The 24,028-nt window shown below is 46.6% G+C and overlaps 1 protein-coding gene across 2 annotated transcripts in view; it reads left to right on the top strand.

Moving 5' to 3' along the window:
• Positions 1–2,457: 2,457 nt before the first annotated feature.
• Positions 2,458–24,028, top strand: part of Rasgef1b (RasGEF domain family member 1B) — a 34,914-nt gene continuing 13,343 nt past the window's right edge. Inside the window, exons 1-8 of one of the 2 annotated variants that reach the window (XM_021210423.1) lie at positions 2,458–2,665; positions 12,212–12,394; positions 13,737–13,859; positions 14,304–14,441; positions 20,715–20,927; positions 21,410–21,484; positions 22,997–23,092; positions 23,205–23,307. In XM_021210423.1, coding sequence (XP_021066082.1) covers positions 12,218–12,394; positions 13,737–13,859; positions 14,304–14,441; positions 20,715–20,927; positions 21,410–21,484; positions 22,997–23,092; positions 23,205–23,307 — 925 coding nt within the window. In that variant the 5' untranslated portion in view covers positions 2,458–2,665; positions 12,212–12,217. Of the gene's footprint in view, positions 2,666–12,211; positions 12,395–13,736; positions 13,860–14,303; positions 14,442–20,711; positions 20,928–21,409; positions 21,485–22,996; positions 23,093–23,204; positions 23,308–24,028 lie in introns of both variants that reach the window. The other variant, XM_021210422.1, reaches the window with a different exon arrangement.

The following is a 24,028-nucleotide window of genomic DNA, read 5'->3' as shown; positions in this document are numbered from 1 at the left end:
ACACACACACACACACACACACACACACACACACACACACACACACACACACGCGCGCGCGCGCGCGCACGCACGCACAAATAAATCTAAAAGAGAGAAGAAAGAAATCTAAAAACATGTAAGTTGGGTCAGCATAATGGCTCAGTGGGTAAAAGCACTTGCTATGGAAACCTGACCCTTTGTTCCCTTCCTGGAACTCAGAGCAGAACTTCCAAAAGTTATCTTCAGGCTTCCACACCCATTCTGTAGTGTGTGCATGCATGCACATGGACACACACACAGACACTGGTTCTCACACCGACATTATGCACACACACACAACAGTGATAAAAACAAAGTGAACTATTTATAACATCACAAGCTGAAGAAAACATAATGGTCGAGATTGCACATTGACATCTAGGTAAGAAACTCATGGGACCTGTCAATAGCATCATTGTTCCCAAAAGGTGGGTTGAAAAATACTCTGAATATAGCATGATGTAAGCTGGGATTTTTCTTTGGAAATGAAAGTGCCAAAAAAAGAAAGGAAGTTGGACTTGTTCCGCTCATGATGATACTTGCACTTTTGTATTCCTAAGTGTTAGAAGAGGCATAGGACAACCAACCCTTCCTTATATAGCTATACAGTCCCTGTGTGGTGGAAGTGTGACACAGGCCACTATCCTTCAGTGCTGGAATGAGGTTCTACTCTGAGGGCTTGATTTGCCTCAACTTGACTGTTGAGTTTACTAATATTTACATTTTTATGTTAACCACTCGTGTGTGTGTGTGTGTGTGTGTGTGTGTGTGTGAAATTGAAGAATTCAGTTCTGTCTATTCACCGTGTGAGTAAATAGGGGTTCGGAGGCCCACAGTGCCTTGAGGAGGATTTCACGGGTGTCCGTGTGATAGAGACAGGGCTATGGTCAGGAATGCTGGCTCCTAAGGTGTATCCACAAATAATAGTTGTCACATTGGAGCTAGAAGGACCCTGAAAGGCCAGCCAGAATAGGGTAAAACATAGCGTCCATATCATAGTGGTGGTATCTGCTTTACATGTTTAGACTCTAAAGTGAATTTTCATCTTTAGCTTAGCAGCAAAGACTTCAGGAAGTAAAAAGGCAGCCTTTCGGTTGCCTTCCCAGCAGTCTGAGAGCTCAGACGTCACAAAGGGCATTTCTGGTGGCACTGCTAAGAAATACTGACTTAGTTCAGCCCTTTTAGTTTCTTGCTACGCGAGCAGTAAGAGTGCGCTTTGCCCAGCGTCTTATGGTCTACTTGTTAATTGACTCAGGATGAAAGGCTTAGCCGCAACTGCAGGACCTTCAGTGCGGCTTCTTGTGTGGACCCACTCTCCTTCACAGTGCAGACACCAGAGCTAAACAAAAGGCTCAGGGTTTTTAGAATAAATTGCGGGTCCGGAGGAGATGCATCTGTAGAGGGCATGTGTGGGATAGTGAAGCAGGAGGTATGGGAGAGACAGGAACCAGCCAAGACCAGCCAAGGAACATGAACGTTAGGTTAAAAGAGGCTCTTTCCATCCCAGGAAGAAGAGGCAGGGACCTTAGAGGAGGGACCGTGTTGCTCCATCTTAATAAGGCCAATTACAGTCTATGGGATGGTCCTACAGTGTTTATGTATGAAAGGAAGCTCACAAAACCCACTTTTCATTCTCAGGGTCACAGCTGCAAAGTCTCCAAATCTTGTGCATTTGCCCCCCCCCCCGTGGGTATCTTTATTTCAACTTCTTCCCTTACCTTTCTTTCGTGCGTACAAGAGTATTGAGTTCTTACTTCTTTTTTTTTTTTTTTTCTAAAATAGTTATCAGGTATTCAATGGTTGCTTTAAGTATGTGGCTACAATGATAAAAACAACCTTCACCGAGGACTAGCCTTACATCCTAGAGTATGTTCCTTTCCTTTGCGAAAGTTCTGACACCTGTAATTTTACATGTGGATTGGGTAGCAGTTTAGCGTTTGCCCTCCAGAAGCCAGTAAGCTTCTGGGACCAGCGGGTTGCGGTCACCAGTGTGCCCCCAGCGTTTATTACAATAGCCAGCCAGCACTCAGCAAGTGCTTCGTGGTTCCTCTCAGATCTCCTCCGAAAGTTACATGGACAGTAACCTTCAGCTCATAATTATGATAATAGATACTGTACAACGAGTCGAGCCGGTATTTACAGGTAGAGCACACAAGGCAAATGAATACACACTCGGCGACACATGACTGCACAAACAGCCGCGGGCAGCGGCACGAAGGAGGAAACGCGCGCCGGACTGGGACCTGCCCAGGCTGCCGAGACCCGCTGCGCCAGCAAGCCAGCCTCTGCAGCGTGGGTGGGTATGGATGGCCGCAGCGTCACGGGAGTCCCTACCCGCCGAACCCAGGCAAGTCCCCGAGCGCCCGCTGCAGGGCGGCGTGGGCGGAGAGCTGCGCCACGATTGGCCAGCGCGGGATGGGCGTCGCCTGTGGCGGGCGGGGGCGTGGCCTGCGGCAGGAGGCGGGCAGTTCCCCAGCAAGGGGGTGTGCGCGGCTCGGGCTGGAGTTTCAGTATAAACAAGGACCCCGACTGGATCGGCGGGTTTTTCCTTTCTTCCGGCGTTCGACCCTTCCCGGTCCTGAGCTCGCTTTTGGGGGCGCCTCGGTACGGCAGCCAGGAGGCGGAGGCTCGGAGCTGTGTGCGGGTAGGTGCTCCGGGGGACCCCGCGACAGGATGGCGGGAGCGGGCTGCGCGGAGCCCCGGGGCTGCGCCGGCGCTGCTCCTGTACGGCGCCGGCTGTCCAGTGCGCCCCGGCGTGGCGGGAGATCCTCGGCTGGCGAGCACTGGCGGAGTCAGAGACCTAGGAGTTCTCGCGCCTGCTGCTTCCGTGCCCCGGGCTGCCGCGCTCCCAACAGGTGCGGGGCTGAGCACTGGGGACCCGAGGATCCGGGGATCTGGGGACGCTGTGCTGGGTCTCGCTCCGGCCAGGCCTTCTGTCTGGAGAGCTGAGATATTGAGGGTTTATCTGAGTTGAAGTCTCGTTCATCCTTTTTGCTTTCCCTCTAAGCTTCCTGTGCATACCTAGGGTTGTTTCCATGTACTTTTTGGCTAGTTTCCTAGGGTGCTTGAGAATGTTCAGGCTGTTGTTTATTTTTGCTGCAGTTTCCTTATAAATTAAGGTCTGACTCTTAGGAACAGTCAAGGAAATAGGACTTGTGTGTTCCCCGGGCTCGTATACAAACTTGAACAAGTAGCCTGTTTTTTGTTTTGTTTTGTGACCCAGGTGAGTTGCCTTCGGACACTAGCCTGGGTGATAATAACGTGGCTTGGGGTACCTGGTAGCCTCGTGGGCTGAGCGCGTGAGGGAGGCTCCTCTTTATTGGAGAGCCCCAGGAATAACTTCAGCAGCACTGTACAAGAGAAAAGGGCAAACGCGGAAACGGAGGTGTTCTCTCTCGCTCTCGTTCTGTCTCTCTCTGTCTCTGTCTCTCTTCTCTCTCTCTCTGAGTGTGCGTGTGATTTGACTATTGCTTGACACCTTACCCCATCCAAATTGGTGCAGTTCAGGCAAAGCACCGTAGCTAAGGCACTGCGTGGTAAAGGGCGCCAGGGGAGCATCTAGGCTGCGGTTTTCTCTTGTGAATGTAAATGTGCCCGTTTGCAGACTTATTCGGGGCGTATGGTGTATATGGATAAATATGCACGCATACTTGTGTATGTATGTTTGGGTGAACGCGTCTCCAAGGAGTCCTTCGTCAGCAGCGCCATGTGACAATGGCCTGGAACTGCTGGTGTGCATAGAGCTATATTTAGCCCTGACGGTGTCTCACTGGGAGGACGGGTCTTGAGCTGGGAGGATAAAGGGGGGAAGAATCCAGGAATAAGGTTATTGAGCTCTTGACTGATGGCTGGCACAGTCGGGACTCAGATGCTGAATAATTACTCTTTCCTCATGAGCGCAGTAGCTGGAGCGTGGTATCTGATGACTGTGCTTTAATTGGACATAGTTGTGACCAGGGTGGTCAGCCAATGCGAAGAGGATTAAACAAGGAGGTTTAAAAAGAGAGAGATAGTGTGTAGGTGATCTGAAGATTTGGGAGGAGACAACTGGTCACGTGAGGTTCAAAGCGCAGGGAGAATTGATTTCTTAAAGGGATTAATAATAAAAAAAATGTTTGGCTGTTGAAGATGCAAAGAAGAAAACTGACAGCTAGTTAGACAGTGTTATTCACTAAGGGCAGTTTTATTTGGGGCAAGGAGCAATGTTTGAGTCACTGAGGACCCAGGGCTCCTGACAGAAGTCAGGGCTCACCAACAGCCCTGGCTGCTTTTCCCTTTCAAGCAGATTTGCTGGCAAGTGAGATAACATCAACCTCTGGTGAGCAAGTCGAGCTCTCCTGTCAGTCAAGCCTTTGTTTTCCTGGAGGTGCCAGCCCTTCTGGCTACTAAGGATCCTGGCCTAGGACTTACTTAATTCAGCTTTGCTCCCTGTCATGTGCTGCCTGCGGTGTGGTGTCTGTGCTACCACTCCTGGCTACCTGGCCTTGTGGGAAGATCCTCAGCAGGATGCATCCACATTGCCACTCCCTAACCTCAGCATCTAATCTAGTATACTGTGAAGTATAGATAGCTGAATATCGCTGTGTTTGTTGCTCAGCACAATACTCCTTTTACTGTCCTTAATATCTCATTCTTGTAACATCAACTTCACTGTTCAATAGAGCACCGTAGGCCAAATGAACCAGATAAATACCATTCCTCTGAAGGGAAGAAAATGGGTAAGAAAACAGAGAGTGATGTGGGCACGTGGACCTGTGTAGGCCAGGTAGGGTTCCTAGTACGTACAGAAAACTCTGGCACCACCCTGTTCACTCCCCAGAGGTTACCTAGAAGAACTGAACCTGAATATTTGAATGACCTCCGAGGAGCATACTTGGGAGGGAGACAGGGAAAGAAGTCCTCAGCCTTGCCTGGAAGGAGAATCAGGGATCCCAAGCAAGGGTTGGAGAGACACTTAAAACTGATGGCACAGAACAACTAGAAAACAAACGAAACAGCTTTAAAGAGATCTGTGAAGTCTTTACATTGGCTGATTGTCCTGGAGAGGATTTGGTGGTGGCGGTGGTGGTGGTGGCGCGGGGGTGGGGTGGGTTGGGTAAATAATTGAATTTAAGTATTATTTCTTTCTACTCCTATCATGTTTCCAGAACTGTATAATTACATATGGTTGTCCATGCTTTTATTGGCTCATCAGTTAAACCTACAGAAATTAGATATGTATGGGTGTTAACTGCTGGGGCTTAGCAGCCCTGCCCTGGGACTGCGTCTGGGCAGATGGGGAGCCCTAAGGAGACCCCTGCCTTCTTTATGTAGCTGCACTATCTGTGACCTGGACACGGGAAGTTGAAGAAGATGGCTTGTGGGGCCTTTGTATGTCTGTCCCAGCTGTTTTATTTTGTTGCAGTTGTCTACCTCCTTCGATGTTAACGTGGGCCAAGCCAGGATGGAGGTGGCCTGTCACCTGGGCAGGTGTCTTCTGAGCACATGGAGATGAGTAGGGCGGGCAGCATCCTTCCTTTGGAGAACTTAGATAGGGATTTAGTATTTTCGTGAGTTGTCTTTTCCTTTTCTTCGTTGTGAGAATATTTTTTTAAAAAAAATGACTATCAATAAGGTGGGGTCAGAAAAACATTTCAGCCGATGAACTCACCATTCTTTTCAACCAGGTGTCAATTTCCCTTTCACCAACCTGTTTTAATAGACGTATATATTTATTATTTCCTCTTAAGGTAAATATATACTTAGAAATGATCCAGTTGATTGAAATTATGTTAGAGAACCCTGGTGTGAAAATTGGAAACAAAAAGATTTAGTCATGTAAAAAGGAAAACACTTTGAGACCACTTTGGTCCTCTTTCATCTTCTCTAAAAGACAAAAATTGGACAGAGAAAACCATAGTTTTTCAGACCCCCCCCCAAATTAAATTGTCCTATTCATTATGTTACATAATAAAACACAAAGAAAAATAATCTTGGCTTTTTATAAATATCTCTACTGAGTATCGAGCCATTTCCTTATTGACGTGGATTAGACACAGAGAAATAAAATATTTTAATAAAATTATCTTCCCTGTGATACTTTATGATTTAACTTCAGATCTATCACATTTCTTTCATAATCTGCTGTTCATCAGTTCGGTTTTAATAGGACAGCTTCTAGCCACATGGAGATATTCAAATATAAATATGTTTGAATTGAACACAGATACTGGTTTCCCAGTTGTCTTCTTCCCTCTATTTCTTTCTGCTCCTCGTTCTTGTGCTGGGATGAAACCCCCTCTCTCTCTTTGTACATGCTGTGTAAGAGCTGTGCCACCAAGCCACCCCCAGCCCACAAGCCAGTGTGAAGTCGCAGGCACTGCAGCCTGTGGTGACCATCAGACAATGAAGAAGAGGCTATTCTCTTAGGATTCCAGCCCTGGTGGCCACACTTGATTAGGTAATGGTGATTTTGGAGGTCAGTCTTATTATTCTCAGTGAAATAACTGATTCTCATCACAGATGGGCATCAGGAAATAGAGCGGATGGGCACTGCCCACTAATTTGTGTCTTACTTGTTCCCCAAGCTCAGTCATGTTCTGAGACCCTCACATCCCCTGTACTGTAGCTGCCTGCCCTTCCCTTGTTTTTATAAACAGCCATAAGTGCGGGGAAGCACCAGCTCTGTCAAAGACAGGGACCTGCGCGCCACCTACTGCTCAGCTGGAGAATTGCAAGGACGTTGTAGAGGGTAAAGTCTTTTAGGGCATGAAGGAAGTCGGCCTGTCCTGGCTTCCCATGCTACACACACTACAGGAAGGTTTTCAATGACACTAAAGGTCTCTTCAGAGTTTCCATGTACTTAAATGTCATTTTGTGCTTTAATAAATTACTAACTCCACCCCATGACAAAAGATCATAAATCTAACCGTTGTTTTTCTTCCAACTGAAAATGTTAACTAGTTGAGTCAGAATTCTTTTCCTTTGCCAATTAGGGATTAGTTAAAAAAGAAAGAAAGAAAGAAAGAAGGAAAGAAGGAAGGAAGGAAAGAAAGAAAGAAAGAAAGAAAGAAAGAAAGAAAGAAAGAAAGAAAGAAAGAAATTCTAGGTAACTTAAGGGCTGATAAAGCTAAATGTAAATTGGTTTGTGTGTGTGTGTGTGTGTGTGTGTGTGTGTGTGTGTGTGAGCAGGGGGTGGGGGTGGAAGTTGGGGGCGTGTAACAAATCAGGAAACATCCCTGTTCCTCCGAAGAGGGGAGGCAGGCCCCATTCCCAGCACCCCTACTGGCTCATGGATGATAGATGCCTATAACTATGTTCCAGGGGACCTAACGCCTCTCTAGCCTCCCTACATACACATTAATTAAAAAAAAATGTAAATAAGTAATCTTTCTAGGGTTTCCACGTACTCTGCTTTCTACTCTCAATCGCTTGCCTTCTTAACAAATACCTCTTTTCTAAAGAGGGTCAGTGGAGCGGTAGCCTGCCAGCGTTTTCCACAGATGCTGTCTGAGGTCTCCGCTCAAAAGGCTTCTCAGTCTAAGGAAAGAAAGGAGATAACCATCTCAACATGTCCGAGCCTAAAAATACACTGCGCTCAGGTAGCGTCAGAAGCTTGGCTTCGGTCGGCCTTTCACCCGGGCTCAGATCCACGGCCACCTGGGTCTTTGCTCAGTCTGCATCCTCAAGTCTGGTGTCACCGAAAGGAAGCTGTTGGTCTGGGACATCAGCCAGAAGGATTCGGGAACGTGTACCCAGCGCCTGCAGTGTCAACTGAGAAAACAAAGAGTTGTTGACTATGTAAGGTGCGAAGTTCCTTGGGAATCCAGACGGGAATCGGGAAAGGTTGAGTTCTAGGTTTCAGATGAACTCTCTCCCCACTGAACAAGTGCTGTGCTTTCAAGGGTTAGCTGAGAGAAGGAGATCTTTGCCTACTTACTTAAATTGGGACACTTGTCTAGCATTTAGGCTGCTGCTAAAACACTGCAATCATTGCCTTGTTGCCAACACCTCGTTCCTGTTATGACGCGGAGCAGAAAACGTGTTTCTGTCTTCTCTTGAGAGTGAGGGAGACGCTGACTTGGTGGTCTAGGAAAGGTTTACAAAAAACGTCTGCCACAGGAGTACGGGATGGCTTTTGATGTCGCCCCACGCCCACCTACACCGCCTCCTCTCCAGTTTGAGTTACCACCTGAATCCACCTCCTCCCGTCCCCCATGCCCCCCCCCCCCAGCCCCATGCACCTGCTTCATCATAAATAACATTGTGCAAAAGCAGTTGCTAATTCAAACCCAGTCTGCCGCTCAGGGGATGGCGGCTTTTCATCTGGAGCTTTGGTTGGTCTGAAGCCATTAGGCATGCCTTTCAGGCCCATTCATCCTGTAAATCACCCACAGCCTGCTCCCTTGCTTAGGGATCAATGTCAGGCCAAACTTCCTCAGGGTCCTTGGAAGTACATGATCTATTTTTGTGCCCAAATTAACAGCCCCTGTAAGATGTCTGACAGCTGAGTTCAGCTTACCAAATCAATTTTAAGAAAGAATATTCGTCTTCTCTGCCTGGGTTGGGCATGTCACATTCCTCCTAGAAACTTTTCCAGCATAATGTATAATCTGTGGGCCAATTTCAGTGGCCAGAAAGGTTTTTTTTTTTTTTTTCCTGTAGCCCAGTTTATCGTTTTATAAGAATGCGTTTTCTGTCGTCTTACTGTGCTGTCTACCCAGAGTGATGCTGTTTGGAGCAGGGAGCTTATTTCAGGGACTCTGCCACAAAGACGAGTCATTCTTTTATTATCTTTAACTCAGTTGAATTGGTACTCCCACCCCTACACACACACACACACACACACACACACACACACACACACACTAGCTTATTTTTTAAAATGCCTTGGCTACCTCAAAGGCTGAACACTCTTAAACCTTCCCCTGCTACCTCAGGCCCAATCAGGAAAGTGGCCCGTGGCCGCCTACCTGAATGCTTACATGGCTCATTGGCTGTCTCTCCTGCAGCTCTCCTCCTCTGGCGATCCTCCCCCCATCCCCGTTCCTCTCTGCATCCCAGCTGGCACAACTCTAAGGGTTGCGATTGGCCATTGGCATCTTTATTGATTGATCAAAAAACAACTGGGGACAAGGACCTTTTTAGCATTTGGACACACAGATTCCCGATTGAATCAAAGATTAGAACCAACCTCCAACAGGTCCGAAATGTGTTCCAGGAAGGTTCTCTGCTGACCCATCCTAACTTCTTGCTTTGGAGTAGACAAAGGACATGTAGGGTCTGGACAGGAGCCCCGTTGGCATACATGCAGACACGCTGGTCTATTCATGTAAGGACAGTTAGGGAGAGGGAAGAAGCCCGTGCTATTAGCCGACTAGAATGCACCTTGAGTTCCAAGCAGCCAACTTAGAAATGAAACTCTCTAGAGTAAGCGTTATCTCCCAGCCTGTATTTTTTGTATTTTCTCATACAAGTCTCTTTTTCAAGGAAATTAACTCTTGGTGTTTGATTCTATCTATAAATCAAGCCAGGACTTACCCAAGTGCTTTTATACACTCAAATTTTGGAAAAAGACACCAGTCCCCATTTATAGGTGTATTGGACAGGGCAGAGTTTGTATTAAAAAAAATTTTTTTAAAAAAGGAGTGGACCATGGAGGTCTGGCTTTATGTCAGGAAACATGGGGAGGAGTTATAAGCACATGGACCGCCTCTCCCCACCCTCCCTGAGTCATGAGAACTGTAAGGAAGGATGGTGGCTGCTGAGGAGGAACCAGACCTGCCATGAGGTAGAAAGATGACCGGAGCCAGAGGTGTGAGCAGCCTGCCTTTGCCTGGATCTGCCCGGAGGAGTCACTGGCACGCGTCCCTGGAGATAGCGGAGCCTGGGCATCCATAAGTCTCCGATGACCCTCATGTCTCGTCCTTTGGATGTGGAATTTATTTTCTTAGCAAGAGACAATCTCATTTTATCATCTGGCCCTCAGTCTTCAATTCCAGAACTGAAGCAAATACAACTAAAGACCCAGATGTGAAGTCTGGGCGTTGGTGACCAAACACCAGCTGTTGATGTAGACCACAAGTACTGACAATGCTTGAGGAAACAAACTGCGCCACTCATCTTCTTAGGTGCATGAACTCAAGTTTCCAAGGAGTCCGTTCTGTACCACTCAGCTGGTTTTGTGTTTATGTGCCACAGTTCGTCTCTCAGGCTAGCTGGCAGTTGTCTGGTGCCTGGTGGACATGAGGTACTGTGTGTGTATGTGTGTGTGTGTGTGTGTGTGTGTGTGTGTGTGTATTTCCTTTTGTTGGCAATCTGTAAAGTTAAATACAAGAAAGTCTCTCTGTATTTCATTGATTCCCTGGGTGTACCCACCATATAAGGCTATATAAGCATATTTCATATGCTGTTTGAATAACTGTCAGCCGAACCAGTTTATTCTGCTTTGACACGTGCCAGTGGAGTGGTTGTCAACAATCACTTTCTTCCCATTTCTACCAGTTTTGTTTTCTATGGAGCTTTTGGGAATTCTCTCTCTGCACTGGCTTCTGGGTGGGGTCAAGGTCACTTGAGTTCACCTTGTTGAGTCCTAGATCACATCCATAGAAACAGGAGTTTGGATGGGACTGTGAGAGCAAATGGCATATTCTATGAGCATCTTCCCTCGGTCGTAATCCCTCGGGCTCCAGATCCTCCAGGCTCGCCCTTGATCTCCTAGATGACTACTTCTAACTGATTGCAGTTTGAAAGGAAATCTAGTTTCTATCCCTTGAAACAGACGGTTTCTCTGGCCCCTTTGAATGGTTATCGTTTTTCGATTTTCTGGAGTTTTCAAGTCCTGGTTAACCATCTCCCAGAGACACTTGAATAGATTCATTTCAGTAACAAGTGAAAGAAATATCAAAGAAACTTCATGGTTCTGGATAGAAAAGGCTCCGGTCTGTGTGGCTGCCACCATTGAAAGGTGTTCTAGGACACCAAACTGTTTGGTTTTGACCGGGGACAAGGTCACATCATGAAGCTTTTTTCTCTCTATCTTCCTGTCTTTCTCTTTGAGGCAAGATCTATCTACATAGTTCTGGATACCCTGGAACTCACTCTGTAGACCAGGCTGGCCTTGAACTCGCAGAGACCTGCCTGCTTCTGCCTTCAGAGTGCTCAGGTTAAAGGCGTGTGCCACCACGCCCAGCACTTTGTATCTCTGTATCATTCTTGATTCTTGTTTTTCCTAGATGCTATTTTCATTTGCCACATTGGCTTTATAATAAAGCCTTTTCCCAACATCCCATTCCTTGGGTGTCACCTACTCAACCCCATGCTCCCCACCAGGTTATGAGGCTTCTAGCTCATCCCCCACATGCCTAGGTGGGACAGATGCTGTGGGAGGACTGAGCTCCACCCCCTCGTTGGGATGCAAATTCCTTTCAGCATCTTGAAAAGAAGGATTAGCCCAGATTGTGTCCCCTTGCACCCTCCACAAGTTGCTCCCAGTCAGTCCTGAGCCCCATGACTATCCTGGGCACAGCATTTGGCTTTCCTTCAGCTCTGGACCCCCTGGTTCCACAAGTCCTGAATGCCTCCATTGTCCAGACTCACAGCCAGAAACCTGAGTCCCCTCACAGGCCCTGACCTATGTCCCCTGAAATCCAAGTAATAACTTAATGGCTTCTAGCCTGCATTGAGCAGTGTCTGACAGGGGCTTTGTGACTGACGAAACACACCGACTGGTAAGAGCAACTTATCTAGGCTGGGCAGTACTCGTTGTTCTTAAACATAAAGTGTCCCCTCAAAGTCAGAAGAAGCTTTGAACATGATACACACATCACCCCCAACCCCAGATTTGATGAGAGGTGCAAAGGTCGAGTACTGGTTTGACGTTCTAGTAAAGATGGGGAGCCTCAAGTCTTGACACTTGACGCAGCTGGAGTCTGGTTCCTCTACGCCTGTTCAAGAGTGACCGTAAAGACATGAGGGGAAAATGGCCCCATGTGGATCAGGCCTCGATCTAGGCGTTTCATCATATTTGGTTGAACGTCTGCATGTGTGTGTGGAACTCAGAGCAGTTTGGCTCCTCATGCTTCTGACGGTGTGTCATAGCTCTTTTCTCGCCTTGACTGTCTTCCGTTATAAGAATGACTGATGGAATCTTACCTCTTCATACCGCATGTCACTGATCATCGTGTTCTCTTGGTTTTTTTATTCCTCTTAGGAAAGTATGCCTCAGACCCCTCCCTTCTCAGCAATGTTTGACAGCAGTGGTTACAACCGAAACCTCTACCAGTCTGCAGAGGACAGCTGTGGAGGCTTGTACTACCATGACAACAACCTCCTTTCTGGGTCTCTGGAAGCACTTATCCAACACTTAGTACCCAATGTGGATTACTACCCTGATGTAGGTATTGCTCTTCCTCAGCTGTATGGATTAGAAACTGCAGCAGGCGATGCAGGGGCGCAGCCTTTACTGTGCAGTTATCTAGGTTGCTAAGAAGTTTTTGAAGAAGAAAATACACAGGGATTATTGAAAGCTCTAAGACCCGATTGAGGCTGGGGCTGGATGAGCTAGCGGTAGCGTCTCCCTGTCTGTTTCTTTTTCAGTTGCCCACCTCATTTTAGGCAGCCTAAATGGAGCATTGCCCATAGACTTACTGTGTGCCTGCATGTTGCTCAGCAAATAGAAATGCCACCAGAGAGAGGATTGGATGCTCCTGTAATATGACATGATTGTAACTAGGGGAGGGGAGACAGAGGTCAAAGGTCAACACCACATATTTATTCCTTGGTTTCCTGTCTGGGCCAAGTGAGTTCCCCTTCCCTGCTGTGTCTGAATTCAGAAGGACACAGAGGTTGTGTTTGCTAGGCAGCTGTTATTGATAGCGAGTTCACGGAAAATGCCCGGAGACCACATTTATTAGTTTTCATAAATACAATAATAACCTTGTTGCGCAAAGGAGAGCATGTGCCTGCCAATGGTAATTCACCATAATGTCCCTTTCTGAGCTATCTCTGTGTGATTCATTACACAGCAGTCTCACATATGCCCGCACCCAGGGAACCTCGTTATCAAAAGTAAAAGAAATCCCTTGTTCAGTCCTGTAAGTGTTTATGAAGCACTAGAGGTGCCCGAGGAGGGGTTGGGGGAAGCAAACAATCCGTGGAATTCCTCTTTGCACCGGGAGCCTGGAACTGTAGAACAAACCAGTGCTGCCTCACCACCAGCTCCTTGGGAGACAGTGCGGGACTGCCCTGCATTGAGCTGCTTAGAATGTGCGAGTCAGCCTTTGAATGTGATGCAAATACTGGGTAGTCTACACGCTGAACACCCCCGGAGAGTTCTTGACTGAGTGGGAGTAGGGTGGTCTTTTGTTTGTTTGTTTTTTATTGGTAACAGGAGTTGATATCTGGACACATAACCCTATTCCACATGGGCAACATATTTAAGGCAGTCCTGCCTCTCTGGGCTGAATTTCATTCTTCTTGATTACACAGGGAAATGAATATGTCGTGCCTCCCAATGACCGATAAGGAAATGTCCTCTGGATTATTCCAGTCATTGAATTTACCCCATTATTTTTAGTGTGTTAAGGGAAAGGATCTAAGGCTGCTTATTGGCAGACGTTTAGCCTGACCTGCAGCCTGCTAACTTCGATGTAGATGAAGGTTGTAATATTCAGGGATGGAGTTCAGAGAGACTGTAACAGTGACAACTCTTTTTTTTTTTTTTTCTCTTGCTGTAGAGGACATACATCTTCACCTTTCTGCTTAGTTCTCGGTTATTCATGCATCCATATGAGCTCATGGCTAAGGTTTGCCACCTTTGTGTTGAGCACCAGCGACTGAGTGAAGGGGATGGCGATAAGGTAAGGCAACATTTGAATGGTTGTTTTCATTAGGCCGGCTAGCTCTGACTTAGGTTTTGTGATCTCCATAAGTGTCCCCCACTCAGTCCTAGGTTGATGGGCCTATATGGCACCACGACTGCATGTATGGAATTGGGAAGGGTGTGAAGATCATGGCGCAGGGCTCAGGATGTGGTTCAGTGATAGACTACTTACCTCCTGCATATAGGACTATGAGTTAGATTCCCAGGGCTGCAAAATAAAAATAAAATAAAAAGTACAAAGGATAGTATAAAAGTCACAGAGGACCCTCAGTCCCACCTTGGTGGACTGCTCTTGATGCCTCTTCCACCCCAGAGAGTTTGCAGCGCTAGACATCAGCCAGCGACACCAGTTACGTGGTTGTTTATTTAATGCAGACCACGGTGATGTATATCTCTGACACAGATTTCCTTTTCTCCCTAGAACCAGATGAGAAAAATTGCACCTAAAATCCTTCAGCTCTTGACAGAGTGGACAGAAACGTTTCCTTATGACTTCCGGGATGAGAGAATGATGAGGAACCTTAAGGACCTGGCGCACAGGATGGCCAGTGGCGAGGAGGTTGGTCACCGAAGTTTAGGAAAAGCCATTGGTGCTTCCAGATGAAGCCTAGGAGGGCCCTGGGCTGGATTGCCACGGAACTCGGCAGTGTTTTCTTGTTTTGACTCTGGACAGCCCTCTACATGGCCTACATTGGCCTTTTGGAGGGTCGGGTGGGGAATAATTATCCCAGACCACTTCAGATGAGTGTGATCTGCCGTTCTGTGTGGTTACGCGGGGGCGATGCTGGTGCTAATTCAGGATGTCAGGTGTGTTTTGATTTCATTGCATTCAGTCTGTCTTCTGCAAAGGTTTGACCCAGCTCGCATATTAATCTCTGTGTCCACCCACACTTAGGGTAGATACAACTAAATAGCATATTCATAACTCGTAATCAGAGACAGACAGTCCAGGCCATGGAGGGGAAAGCACATAGCCAGTGTTTGTGTGAGTGTAGCTGACAAGGACGGATGGCTGTGGCTTGTAAATTCCAGATAAAAGGGAAATACAGCTGTTTACAGATAGTCAGAGGAGAGAAAGAAACATACTAATTATTCTGGGAATTAGGTGAAAAACTTAGAAATCTGGTGCCAGTAGAACATTTGCCAGGCAGACATAAGTGTGATGACGTACATGAGAGACAGAAAACAAAGCATTCCGTGGAGGGATTTCGTGTAGGAGGCTTAACACACCTTTTACAGTGTTTACCGTGAACTCTCCTCGATAAAAGAGAGAGTGTGCACTGTTGTATAATTAGCAAAGGTGACTCCTGGGGCTGGGGGCAGCCTTCAGGAAGCAATCCAAGGGTTCTGGTGCCGGAAGTTACTTCAAGGGTAGGACCCAGAATAAGTGGAGATTCTAAGTCTCTTAGGTCATACTTCATAAATATCACTTCCCTCAACTGAGCCTTTGATAGGCAGGTGCTAACTGGCTTCAATAGAGTTGAGGTTATTTGAAGCAGGCCCGAAGGGCTAACTTTGTGTGTTGAAGCTTGTTGGGCAAGGATAGCTTTGTAGTTTCCGTGTGGCAGATAAGTTTCTGGGAATAAGTTTGGCACAGATGTAACGTTGTCGCCTAGAAAGAGATAGACTAGGCACCTGGCAGTGAGCGATGTCCCAGTGGTGGGGAGATGCGCTGGGCCTCCGTGACAGCTCCCTGGAGAAGTGGTTCCCTCAGCTCTGTGCTGCAGAGATAACACCTCAAGACACCTGATCCGCCTCATGTCACTGTGTCTTACTGCCATTCTTCTATCCTAAGATCCATGGCGGGAGGCAGAACCAGCTCTTATGAGCACTTAGCCCTCTCGTCTGGTTTTAACCCAAGAGTTACTGCTTTTATGCTTCTTTCCTCACACCACGCCGAACGCCCCCCTGGTTGTGGCTTGTTCTTTTGCCTATCTTAGGTTCTTCCTGCTGAGAATGAACTGATGCAGACGGACACCTACAAAGGTGAATGTCCAACAGTGCAGTTTGCTGGAAGCGTTCTGTTAGGGATGACAGCTGCCAGCTGCTTGGCAGGGCCGGTGTTGGCTCAGTGGCTTTGGCTTATGACAAACTGGCCAAAGGATGAGCGCCATCCCAGGGCTGTATCTTCTCTGAGGCTAAGATCTGAGTCACAGTCAGTTTTTCAGTTCGGTTCAATTATACGGAGCTATCGGAGCTGCCCGCTGATGTCTTCTCTGATGCTTTTCAGAGATAGGAACTAGAAATTGCTTCTAAACTTGTTTCTTGCCCCAAAAGGAATGCCTAGTTATTATTATTATGTTTAAAGATTAATTGTAGTTATTTTATGTCTGTGAGTACACTGTTGCTCTCTTCAGACACACCAGAAGAGGGCAGTGGATTCCATACAGATGGTTGTGAGCCACCATGTGGTTGCTGGGAATTGAAGTCAGGACCTCTGAAGGAGCAGTCAGAGCTCTTAACTGCAGAGCTATACTTCCAGACTGTATTATTAATAATAATTATTATTATTATTATTAATTTTAAAAATAAAATGCAGTGATTAGAAAATGCTAAATTGATGGCTTTTGGGCTTTCTAATGGAAATAAAAACCATGGTGGTTCTTTTCATTACTGAGATCTGGTCTTTTTCAACAAAGTCGTGGCTTCAGGGATTAGGGGGAATAGAGGAAAGGGACAGATATCCTCTGACCCCGACTCCTCATGATGTTGACACATCTTGTGTTAACAGCATGAAGAGGTCAGCTGGCTCTGACAGTGGTGTGGCACAGACATCCTTAGTAGGTAAACAGGATTTACGGGGAGTACACTGAACGCAGGTACATGGAGGCCGTGTCTGCCTTCACTGGTCAGGGCCTCAGGATAGCTGTCATTTCTTGGCATCTTTTAGCCAGAATTTAGGAATTGGCTCCACACATAACAGTTGCTTGATTTGGATGTGTTCTGGCTAGTCCTCTAAATTCCTAACTCCCTTCTCATTCCATAAGTCATGGTGCTAAGTGCCTCGTGCTAATGTGTTAAAGGCCCTTGCTGCACTTAGCAGGCTCCCTGCTACGGAGTACCTAAATTTCTCTTCTCAGAGCCACCTCCCATGACTCCAAGTCACAGACCCTCCCATTCCTGACTTTTATACCTTTTGTTTCCTGGAACACTGGGACTTGTAGTTCATTATTTGTTGCTCTGTTGGACTCTAGTCTATGATCACTTTGTTCATGATGGTTTCTTTAACTCCTATTTAATGCTGGGTATGGACTTGGTTCCCAGTATATTTGGATGGATGGATGGATGGATGGACAGATGGATGGATGGATGGACAGATGGACAGATGGATGGATGGATGGATGAATGGTGGATGAATGGTGGATGGATGGACAGATGGATGGATGAATGGTGGATGAATGGTGGATGGATGGACAGATGGATGGATAGATAGATGGATGGACAGATGGATGGATGGATGGATGGATGGATGGATGGATGGATGGATGGATGGTGGATGGATGGATGGATGGACGGACGGATGGAGGGATGGACGGATGGATGGATGGAGGGATGGAGGGATGGATGATGGATGGATAGTGGATGGATGGATGGTGGATGGATGGATGGACAGATGGATGGATGGACAGATGACTGAACAAACAAGCAAGTCGATTATGAGAATGGGGAAACATTATTCCTTCCAGTTGAAGAATCCTGAGTTTGAATTGGGACCTGTTGCTTCTTGCCTCTGACTTCAGGGGATTTTTTTTTCTTTTTGGCAATCAGTAAGCCCAGGTGTGCCCTGTGTATAATTTAGTCAGGTTCTGTAGGATCTGCTAGGACAGTTCCACATAATGTGACTTAATATGCTTCTCCCCTGTGGATTTGCCCCAGATGAAGTGGTTTTATTAGGACTCACCTGAAAGAAACACAAAATAAAACTAATGATTGAATTTCATGACAAACGACCTGAGTGGGCAGCATGCAATTTCCCTTCCTTAAGGGACTGGCCTTTGTAATAAGGACTTCAGCCTTTATTTGCCAGGTAATTACTGTTGCTGGCAACTGAAGTTATAAAGAAGAATAAGTACATATTTAGCAATTCATGACTCAGTGAGGAGGCATGCCTAACTTCACAGGACCTGATTTTTCAAACGGAATCAGACGAAAGCAGGAAGCTTTGAAAAGGGTCACAGTACCCTCTCCCTCCCTCCCTCTCCCTCCACACACCAATTCAATACTTCCGTTGTGTTACATCTTGCTGTTGGTTTTTGCTCACTGTGACTTGCAGTTCCCCCACCCTCTTTCCAAAGAAGACATTTTTTCAACAGAGAACACAAATCTTTCACCTGATAAGACTTTTAGGAGAGTTCTGCTTCCTACCCATTGTTGCCTGCCAGAATCATCTGAGGTAGATCTTCAGTGTGCTGCGCAGACTGGGCCTCATCCTAGCTTAGTCAGAAGCCTGCCCCAAGCTGCAGGCCATCCTGCTCAGCCCACTGAGCCCATCCTGCTCAGCCCACTGAGTCTTTTGGTTTTGTTTGTTTGTGTTTTGCTGGGACCTTCAGGTGATGACCAGTAGAAAAGTGGCCATTCCCACCAAAAGTCTCTTGTATTAGGGACCCTGAGAAGGTCGAGAGAGGTGAGGCATGAGATGTCGAATATCTCATGTGGGATGTAAAATAACGCATATTTTAAAGACGAGTGTTTTGCTTTTCCAAGTGGAAAGGAACTTTTCTACACATGTTCCTTACATTTAGTATCCAAGAAAGAGCACTGGGCTGGCTTTTGCTTCATTTACAATAAATCAAGTAGTGCAGGAATCTGTTCTGACTATTGAGTAAGAACATTGACACACAGTAAATATGCCAGCCCCATCCTGTGAACAGCACTGAGTGATGCCAGCTTTGTGTGTACGTTGCTCCTTGGCTCAGATTTACTTATGCATGGGTGTGCTCACCTGTAGGAACAGTGGGCTTAGAGAATTCAGTTTTCTTTTGTTCTGTCTTTAGAAACTTTTTGACTTTTCTCAGAAAAAAAATGGACCAAGATGTCCCTTATCTACACCAAAATATGCTTTTTTATGTTCGTAAGGACAGTTTTGGCTTACTCTTGTAACTAGTTTTTGTTGTTGTTGGTTTATGCGTGTTGGTATTTGGCTTTCCTGTGATCTGTGTGATGATGTTGGGAACCCCTGGAGCTGGAGCTACAGACAGTGGTGGAGGCTCCATGTAGGTGCTAGGAATCGAACCCGGGTCCTCTGGAAGATCTCTAACCACTGAACCATCTCTCCAGCCCCTGTAAATAAGTTGTAATGACTGAAAAATGTAACATGTTTTCTACTCAGGGTGGCACGTGACGTAGCTAAAGTGTCTCAAGGGGAGTCATATATTGGGAACTGTTGCATAGCTTTAAGAAGCAGTAGGAACACGCATGTAGGCATTTATAAGGACATCTGGTAGAGAAGACCAGAGACACATCACAAGTTAGTTCTGCTGTACTCAGTGTTCCTAGAGAAGGCGAGGTTGGGCTGGGTATAATGTAGCACATTACTTACTTTTGACTGGTTTGGATGCCAAGGAAAGACACATTTTTCTTTGAGTGATAAATTCATTACCAAATAAGTAGCAACCTCCAGCCTTAATCCTCAGTGGGAGCTAGATTGTTTGCAGTTTTGTTTGTTTGTTTTTGCTTTTTCCCTGGGAGTTGTTGTTTGTTTATTTGTTTGAGACTGGGTCTCATGTATCTCTGGCTGGTATCAAATTAGAAAAAAAAAATATCTTTTAGGCTTACAATTTTCAAATGTCAAATCTTGGCAGATGCTACTGGGCACCTTTTAAAATGCCATTGAGGCGTAAGCATAGGCTTGCCCTCATCTGTAGACTCCCTGGGTCTGTCCTCCTGTGGGGCTGTCCGCCTAAGTGCCCAGCTGGCATTGAGTCAGTCTGCACGGCTCTTGCCAACATGAGCACCATAATTTACCTCGAAGGATGGTTGGCTGTTAGCAGTTGGAGGCTAGAAAAGAAAGACCAGAATAACTCCATATCAAATAAGTATACGCAACAAAGGAAGGAAGGAAGGAAGGAAGGAAGGAAGGAAGGAAGGAAGGAAGGAAGGAAGGAAGGAAGGACGGAAGGACGGAAGGGTGGGTTGACTGGGAAGTCATTACTTTGCTTCAAAGAGTGTTTTAGAGGCAAGCGGTCGACATTTACCTATAATACATAAAATACCTTTGTAACCTACGTCTCCTACGAGTCATGAGTATAGTATGGTGCAGTCATCAGGTGGCATCTGGTGGTAGCAGTGTGGGGAGAGCTGCCCTGTGAGAGAGTGGCAGTGAACATCAATGGACATGAGTCAAAAGAGGTCAGACGACAGGAGTGAATACTGAATTCCACAGTAGATGGGAAAGATCAGGAAGGTGTAGTGAACAGCAATGGTGCATTGTTGCTTCGTAGCTGCTGTGCACTTGGCAAAACAAGGCTGGAAACTATAGGCATGGAGAAGCCACGTAGGTGACCCTACAAACATGGGGAGATGATGCTCCACCTTTAGATCCCTGTGGCTTAGTCTAACGTAAGTGAACAGGGACAGTTTCACTAGAGCATGCTCAGCCGTATGTAGTATTCATTACGCTGGATCACCTCCATAGCCAATCTGAAGTTTCTGAGGTGTTTTCGAGGCCCGGCCTGAATTCTATCTTCAAAAGCAACCCTAGAGAACAAGCCCATAAACCTAGGATTTTAGCTGCTAGAGCTCAGAGCATTTGAAGACAGGGTATCTGAGGCCTCGCAGTGCTGGAGAAGAGTACTCGGGGCAAGGACACCACCCTTCCCTCGCTTCCTAGCAGACGTACCGGAAGAACGTCCAGCAGATGATGCAGTGTCTGATCCGAAAGCTCGCCGCCCTCAGCCAGTATGAGGAAGTCCTGGCCAAACTCAGCTCCACAGCCACAGACCGGCTCACGGTTCTGAAGACCAAGCCCCAGTCCATACAGCGGGACATCATGACCGTCTGCAGCGACCCTTACACGTTGGCCCAGCAGCTGACCCACATCGAGCTGGTGAGGCACTGTTCTTCTTTGCCCTTTGCAGCCACAGACGGTTCGCTTCGGCAACCAGACTGTCGGGTGATAGTAATATGGGTCAGAATAACTCAAAAGGGGAAACATCCACAGCGCAGCCAGAGCGTCTTTTGTGTGGGCATTTGAATATGGATGTTCCGACGTCTTGGGAACTTACTCATAAACACACTCTAAACAAGATGTAGAAGCGGAGTTTACTGGCCCTCTTTATCTTCATTCTGCCTCTAATTAGTTTCCTGTTATTGTCTTACTAGTTCCTTCATGCTTCAACTGTCTTAGGAAACATTGACCTAAGGAGAGAATTGCCTCTCTTCACATCTTGAAGCCGATGAAAGGATTCAGGGTTAAAAGCTCATTTTATAACCTGGTTTGAGAAACGCAGGGTAGCGTCAAAATTAATAGAGGGGAGTGGGCATCTGTTTTCTTCTCATTTTCTTTGATATCGTCTGCTTTTGTCCCAGGAGAGACTCAATTACATTGGCCCGGAAGAGTTTGTTCAGGCCTTCGTGCAGAAGGACCCTTTGGACAACGATAAGGTAATCAGGACCGAGTTGTTTGTCTTCGCGCTTTTCATTAGCTGTTTGGTGATTCACTGGAGTTGGTTTTGGGCTGGGTCTATGAGTGCCTGTACAATGGCCCTACTCCATCGCTTCCTCCTTATTGGGGAATTTAATAAGCCCTTCCTGGCGAGCAGACACGGTGTTGTGAGAGAAGACGATAAGAGCCTAATGGTTTTAGCAGATTAAAGCCAGAGAGAGAATCAGAGAGAACGGTCTGCCCGTGGTTCAGCAGCAGAGTTAAAGAAGCAGGATGTGCACCAAGCCTGCCTCTCTGCCTTTGAAAAGCTCCTGGTGCTCTGGCCCCTTTCTGGAAGTGAATCTGCACCCATGTAAAGACCATGGTACTGGACATACACTATACATTTCATGAACACATGAGCACATTTCCCCCGCTCTAGAGTGACCTCGAGAAGCACTTTGAGCTGTTAAGCTATCTGCAGCTGGTGTATCTACCGATGCAGTCTCTCTGGGAGACAAGCCAACAGCTGTTTCCTGCCTTGGACCAGCTTCTCTGAGTATGGGAAGTGAGGACTGTTTTTCAATAGGAGGCTAGTGGACTGTTCTGTTTGTGTCTTCTGAAAGGAAGGAAAGAGGATTAATGAACCTCCCCAAGCTTGGCCTTGAACTCCACGATAAGATGGACGGATGCTTTTGAACAGTGTGGCATTCACCCCACTCAAGAGCACGATGGTGTAGATTTCCATTTATCTTCGGGTAAATGGTGCTCCAAAATTCTGAATTCCCTCTCCTTGCTGTGTTGATAGCAGTTGGTATGGGCAGCCCAAGGTTGCTGGAGGATGAAGCCCCGCCCCAACTGCATTTCTGTTGCTGTGATAAAATACCCTGATAATAAAGAGTTCAGGGAGAAAGAGCTTGTTTGGCTCACAATTCCAGATTCTGGGCCACCATAGAGGGGAAGTCAAGGTCGGAACCCAAGTAGCTAGTCACATCCCCGTCAAGAGCAGAGAGAAACAGGCAAGGGTTTAAGGGGACTTTTATGCCCTGCTTTACTCCTAAGGTGTGTGGGGAGAGCATTTTTGGCTTTCTTATGTAGCTTACTCTAAAAATGGCAAGTTCCTCAGAAATAAAACTTTAACCTTTAAAGGGGGGAAAGGAGCAGCGAGAAACAAGTGCAGCCAGGCCTGTTCACATACGTGCTTCTATGCTGTGCTGTTCAGTTCTCCCGCCTAGAAGAAATGGTGCTGCTGCCCTCAAGGGGCTGGGCCTTCCTACATCCATTAATAGTTAAGACAGTCTCCCACAGACTCGCTCTTCCCACGGGATTCTAGCTTGTCACGTAGACTGTCAAGTGGACAGTTAAAAGTAACCAGCAGACCCTTCTTTGGAATCGAGGGTCTGAGGGCACGTGCCGCCCAGGGTAACATCATTTCAGAGTAACATCATTTCTTGGGAGGGAAGGAAGGACTCTTTTGCAAGCACATCCATGCGTATTCACAGACTTATCTGTCCACGTTGCTTCCACTGTAGAGTTGCTACAGCGAACGGAAGAAAACACGGAACTTGGAAGCTTACGTAGAATGGTTTAACCGTCTAAGCTACTTAGTTGCAACAGAAATCTGCATGGTGAGACGACACATTTTGTTTTTCTTCTTCAAATCCAGTTTTCCTGCTTTACCTTCTATCTGTTGGGCCTGGGTGTTGGGTTCCTATCTGCTCATGTTCGTTGTCCTTACAGCCTGTGAAGAAGAAACACCGAGCAAGGATGATTGAGTATTTCATTGATGTGGCTCGAGAATGTTTCAACATTGGAAACTTCAATTCTTTGATGGCAATCATCTGTGAGTATTTGTGTATGTGTGTGTGTGTGTGTGTGTGTGTGTGTGTATATACACTAGTCTTATGGGGCTTGCAAATTGTATCCACTGAAAATTTGTCTTTCCCGAAAACTGTACTCTCTTTAATCCAGAGTTATTATAAAATGTTCAGAATGCTTTATGGACCCAAACTAGTGCCAAGTTCATACAGTCTTTCCTTCTTAAGCTTGAATTCATTGAATGTCTTTAGTTCATTTATGCTCACTTAAATATCCATCTGTAAAAGCTAGAACGGAAACACTTGTCTAAATACAAGGTTTCTAGAGGTATTTGGGCAGCGTGTATGCCACGCATTATGGAAATGGCCTGACCTGGGATGAAATCTCACCATCTCGTGAGGATGGCCTAAGAAACCAAGCTCTTCTCTTGCCCGTGCTTCTGAGATAAAATCAGCTTCTGATTGCAGTCTTGCTTCCAGGTCCTTCCAGAGGATCGTGAAGGCTTTAATGACTGACACTGTGTTTGTCTTAGTCAGGGTTTCTATTCCTGGACAAAACATCATGACCAAGAAGCCAGTTGGGGAGGAAAGGATTTATTCAGCTTACACTTCCACATTGCTGTTCATCACTGAAAGAAGTCAGGACTGGAACTCAAGCAGGTCAGGGAGCAGGAGCTGATGCCAAGGCCATGGAGGGATGTTCTTTACTGACTTGCTTCCCCTGGCTTGCTCAGCCTGCTCTCTTAT

Source organism: Mus pahari, chromosome 13 (genome assembly GCF_900095145.1).
Source record: "Mus pahari chromosome 13, PAHARI_EIJ_v1.1, whole genome shotgun sequence".
In the NCBI taxonomy this organism is placed as follows: Eukaryota; Metazoa; Chordata; class Mammalia; order Rodentia; family Muridae; genus Mus; species Mus pahari.
Note: the sequence above shows the minus strand (reverse complement) of the source record. Positions and strands in the feature narration are given on the sequence as shown.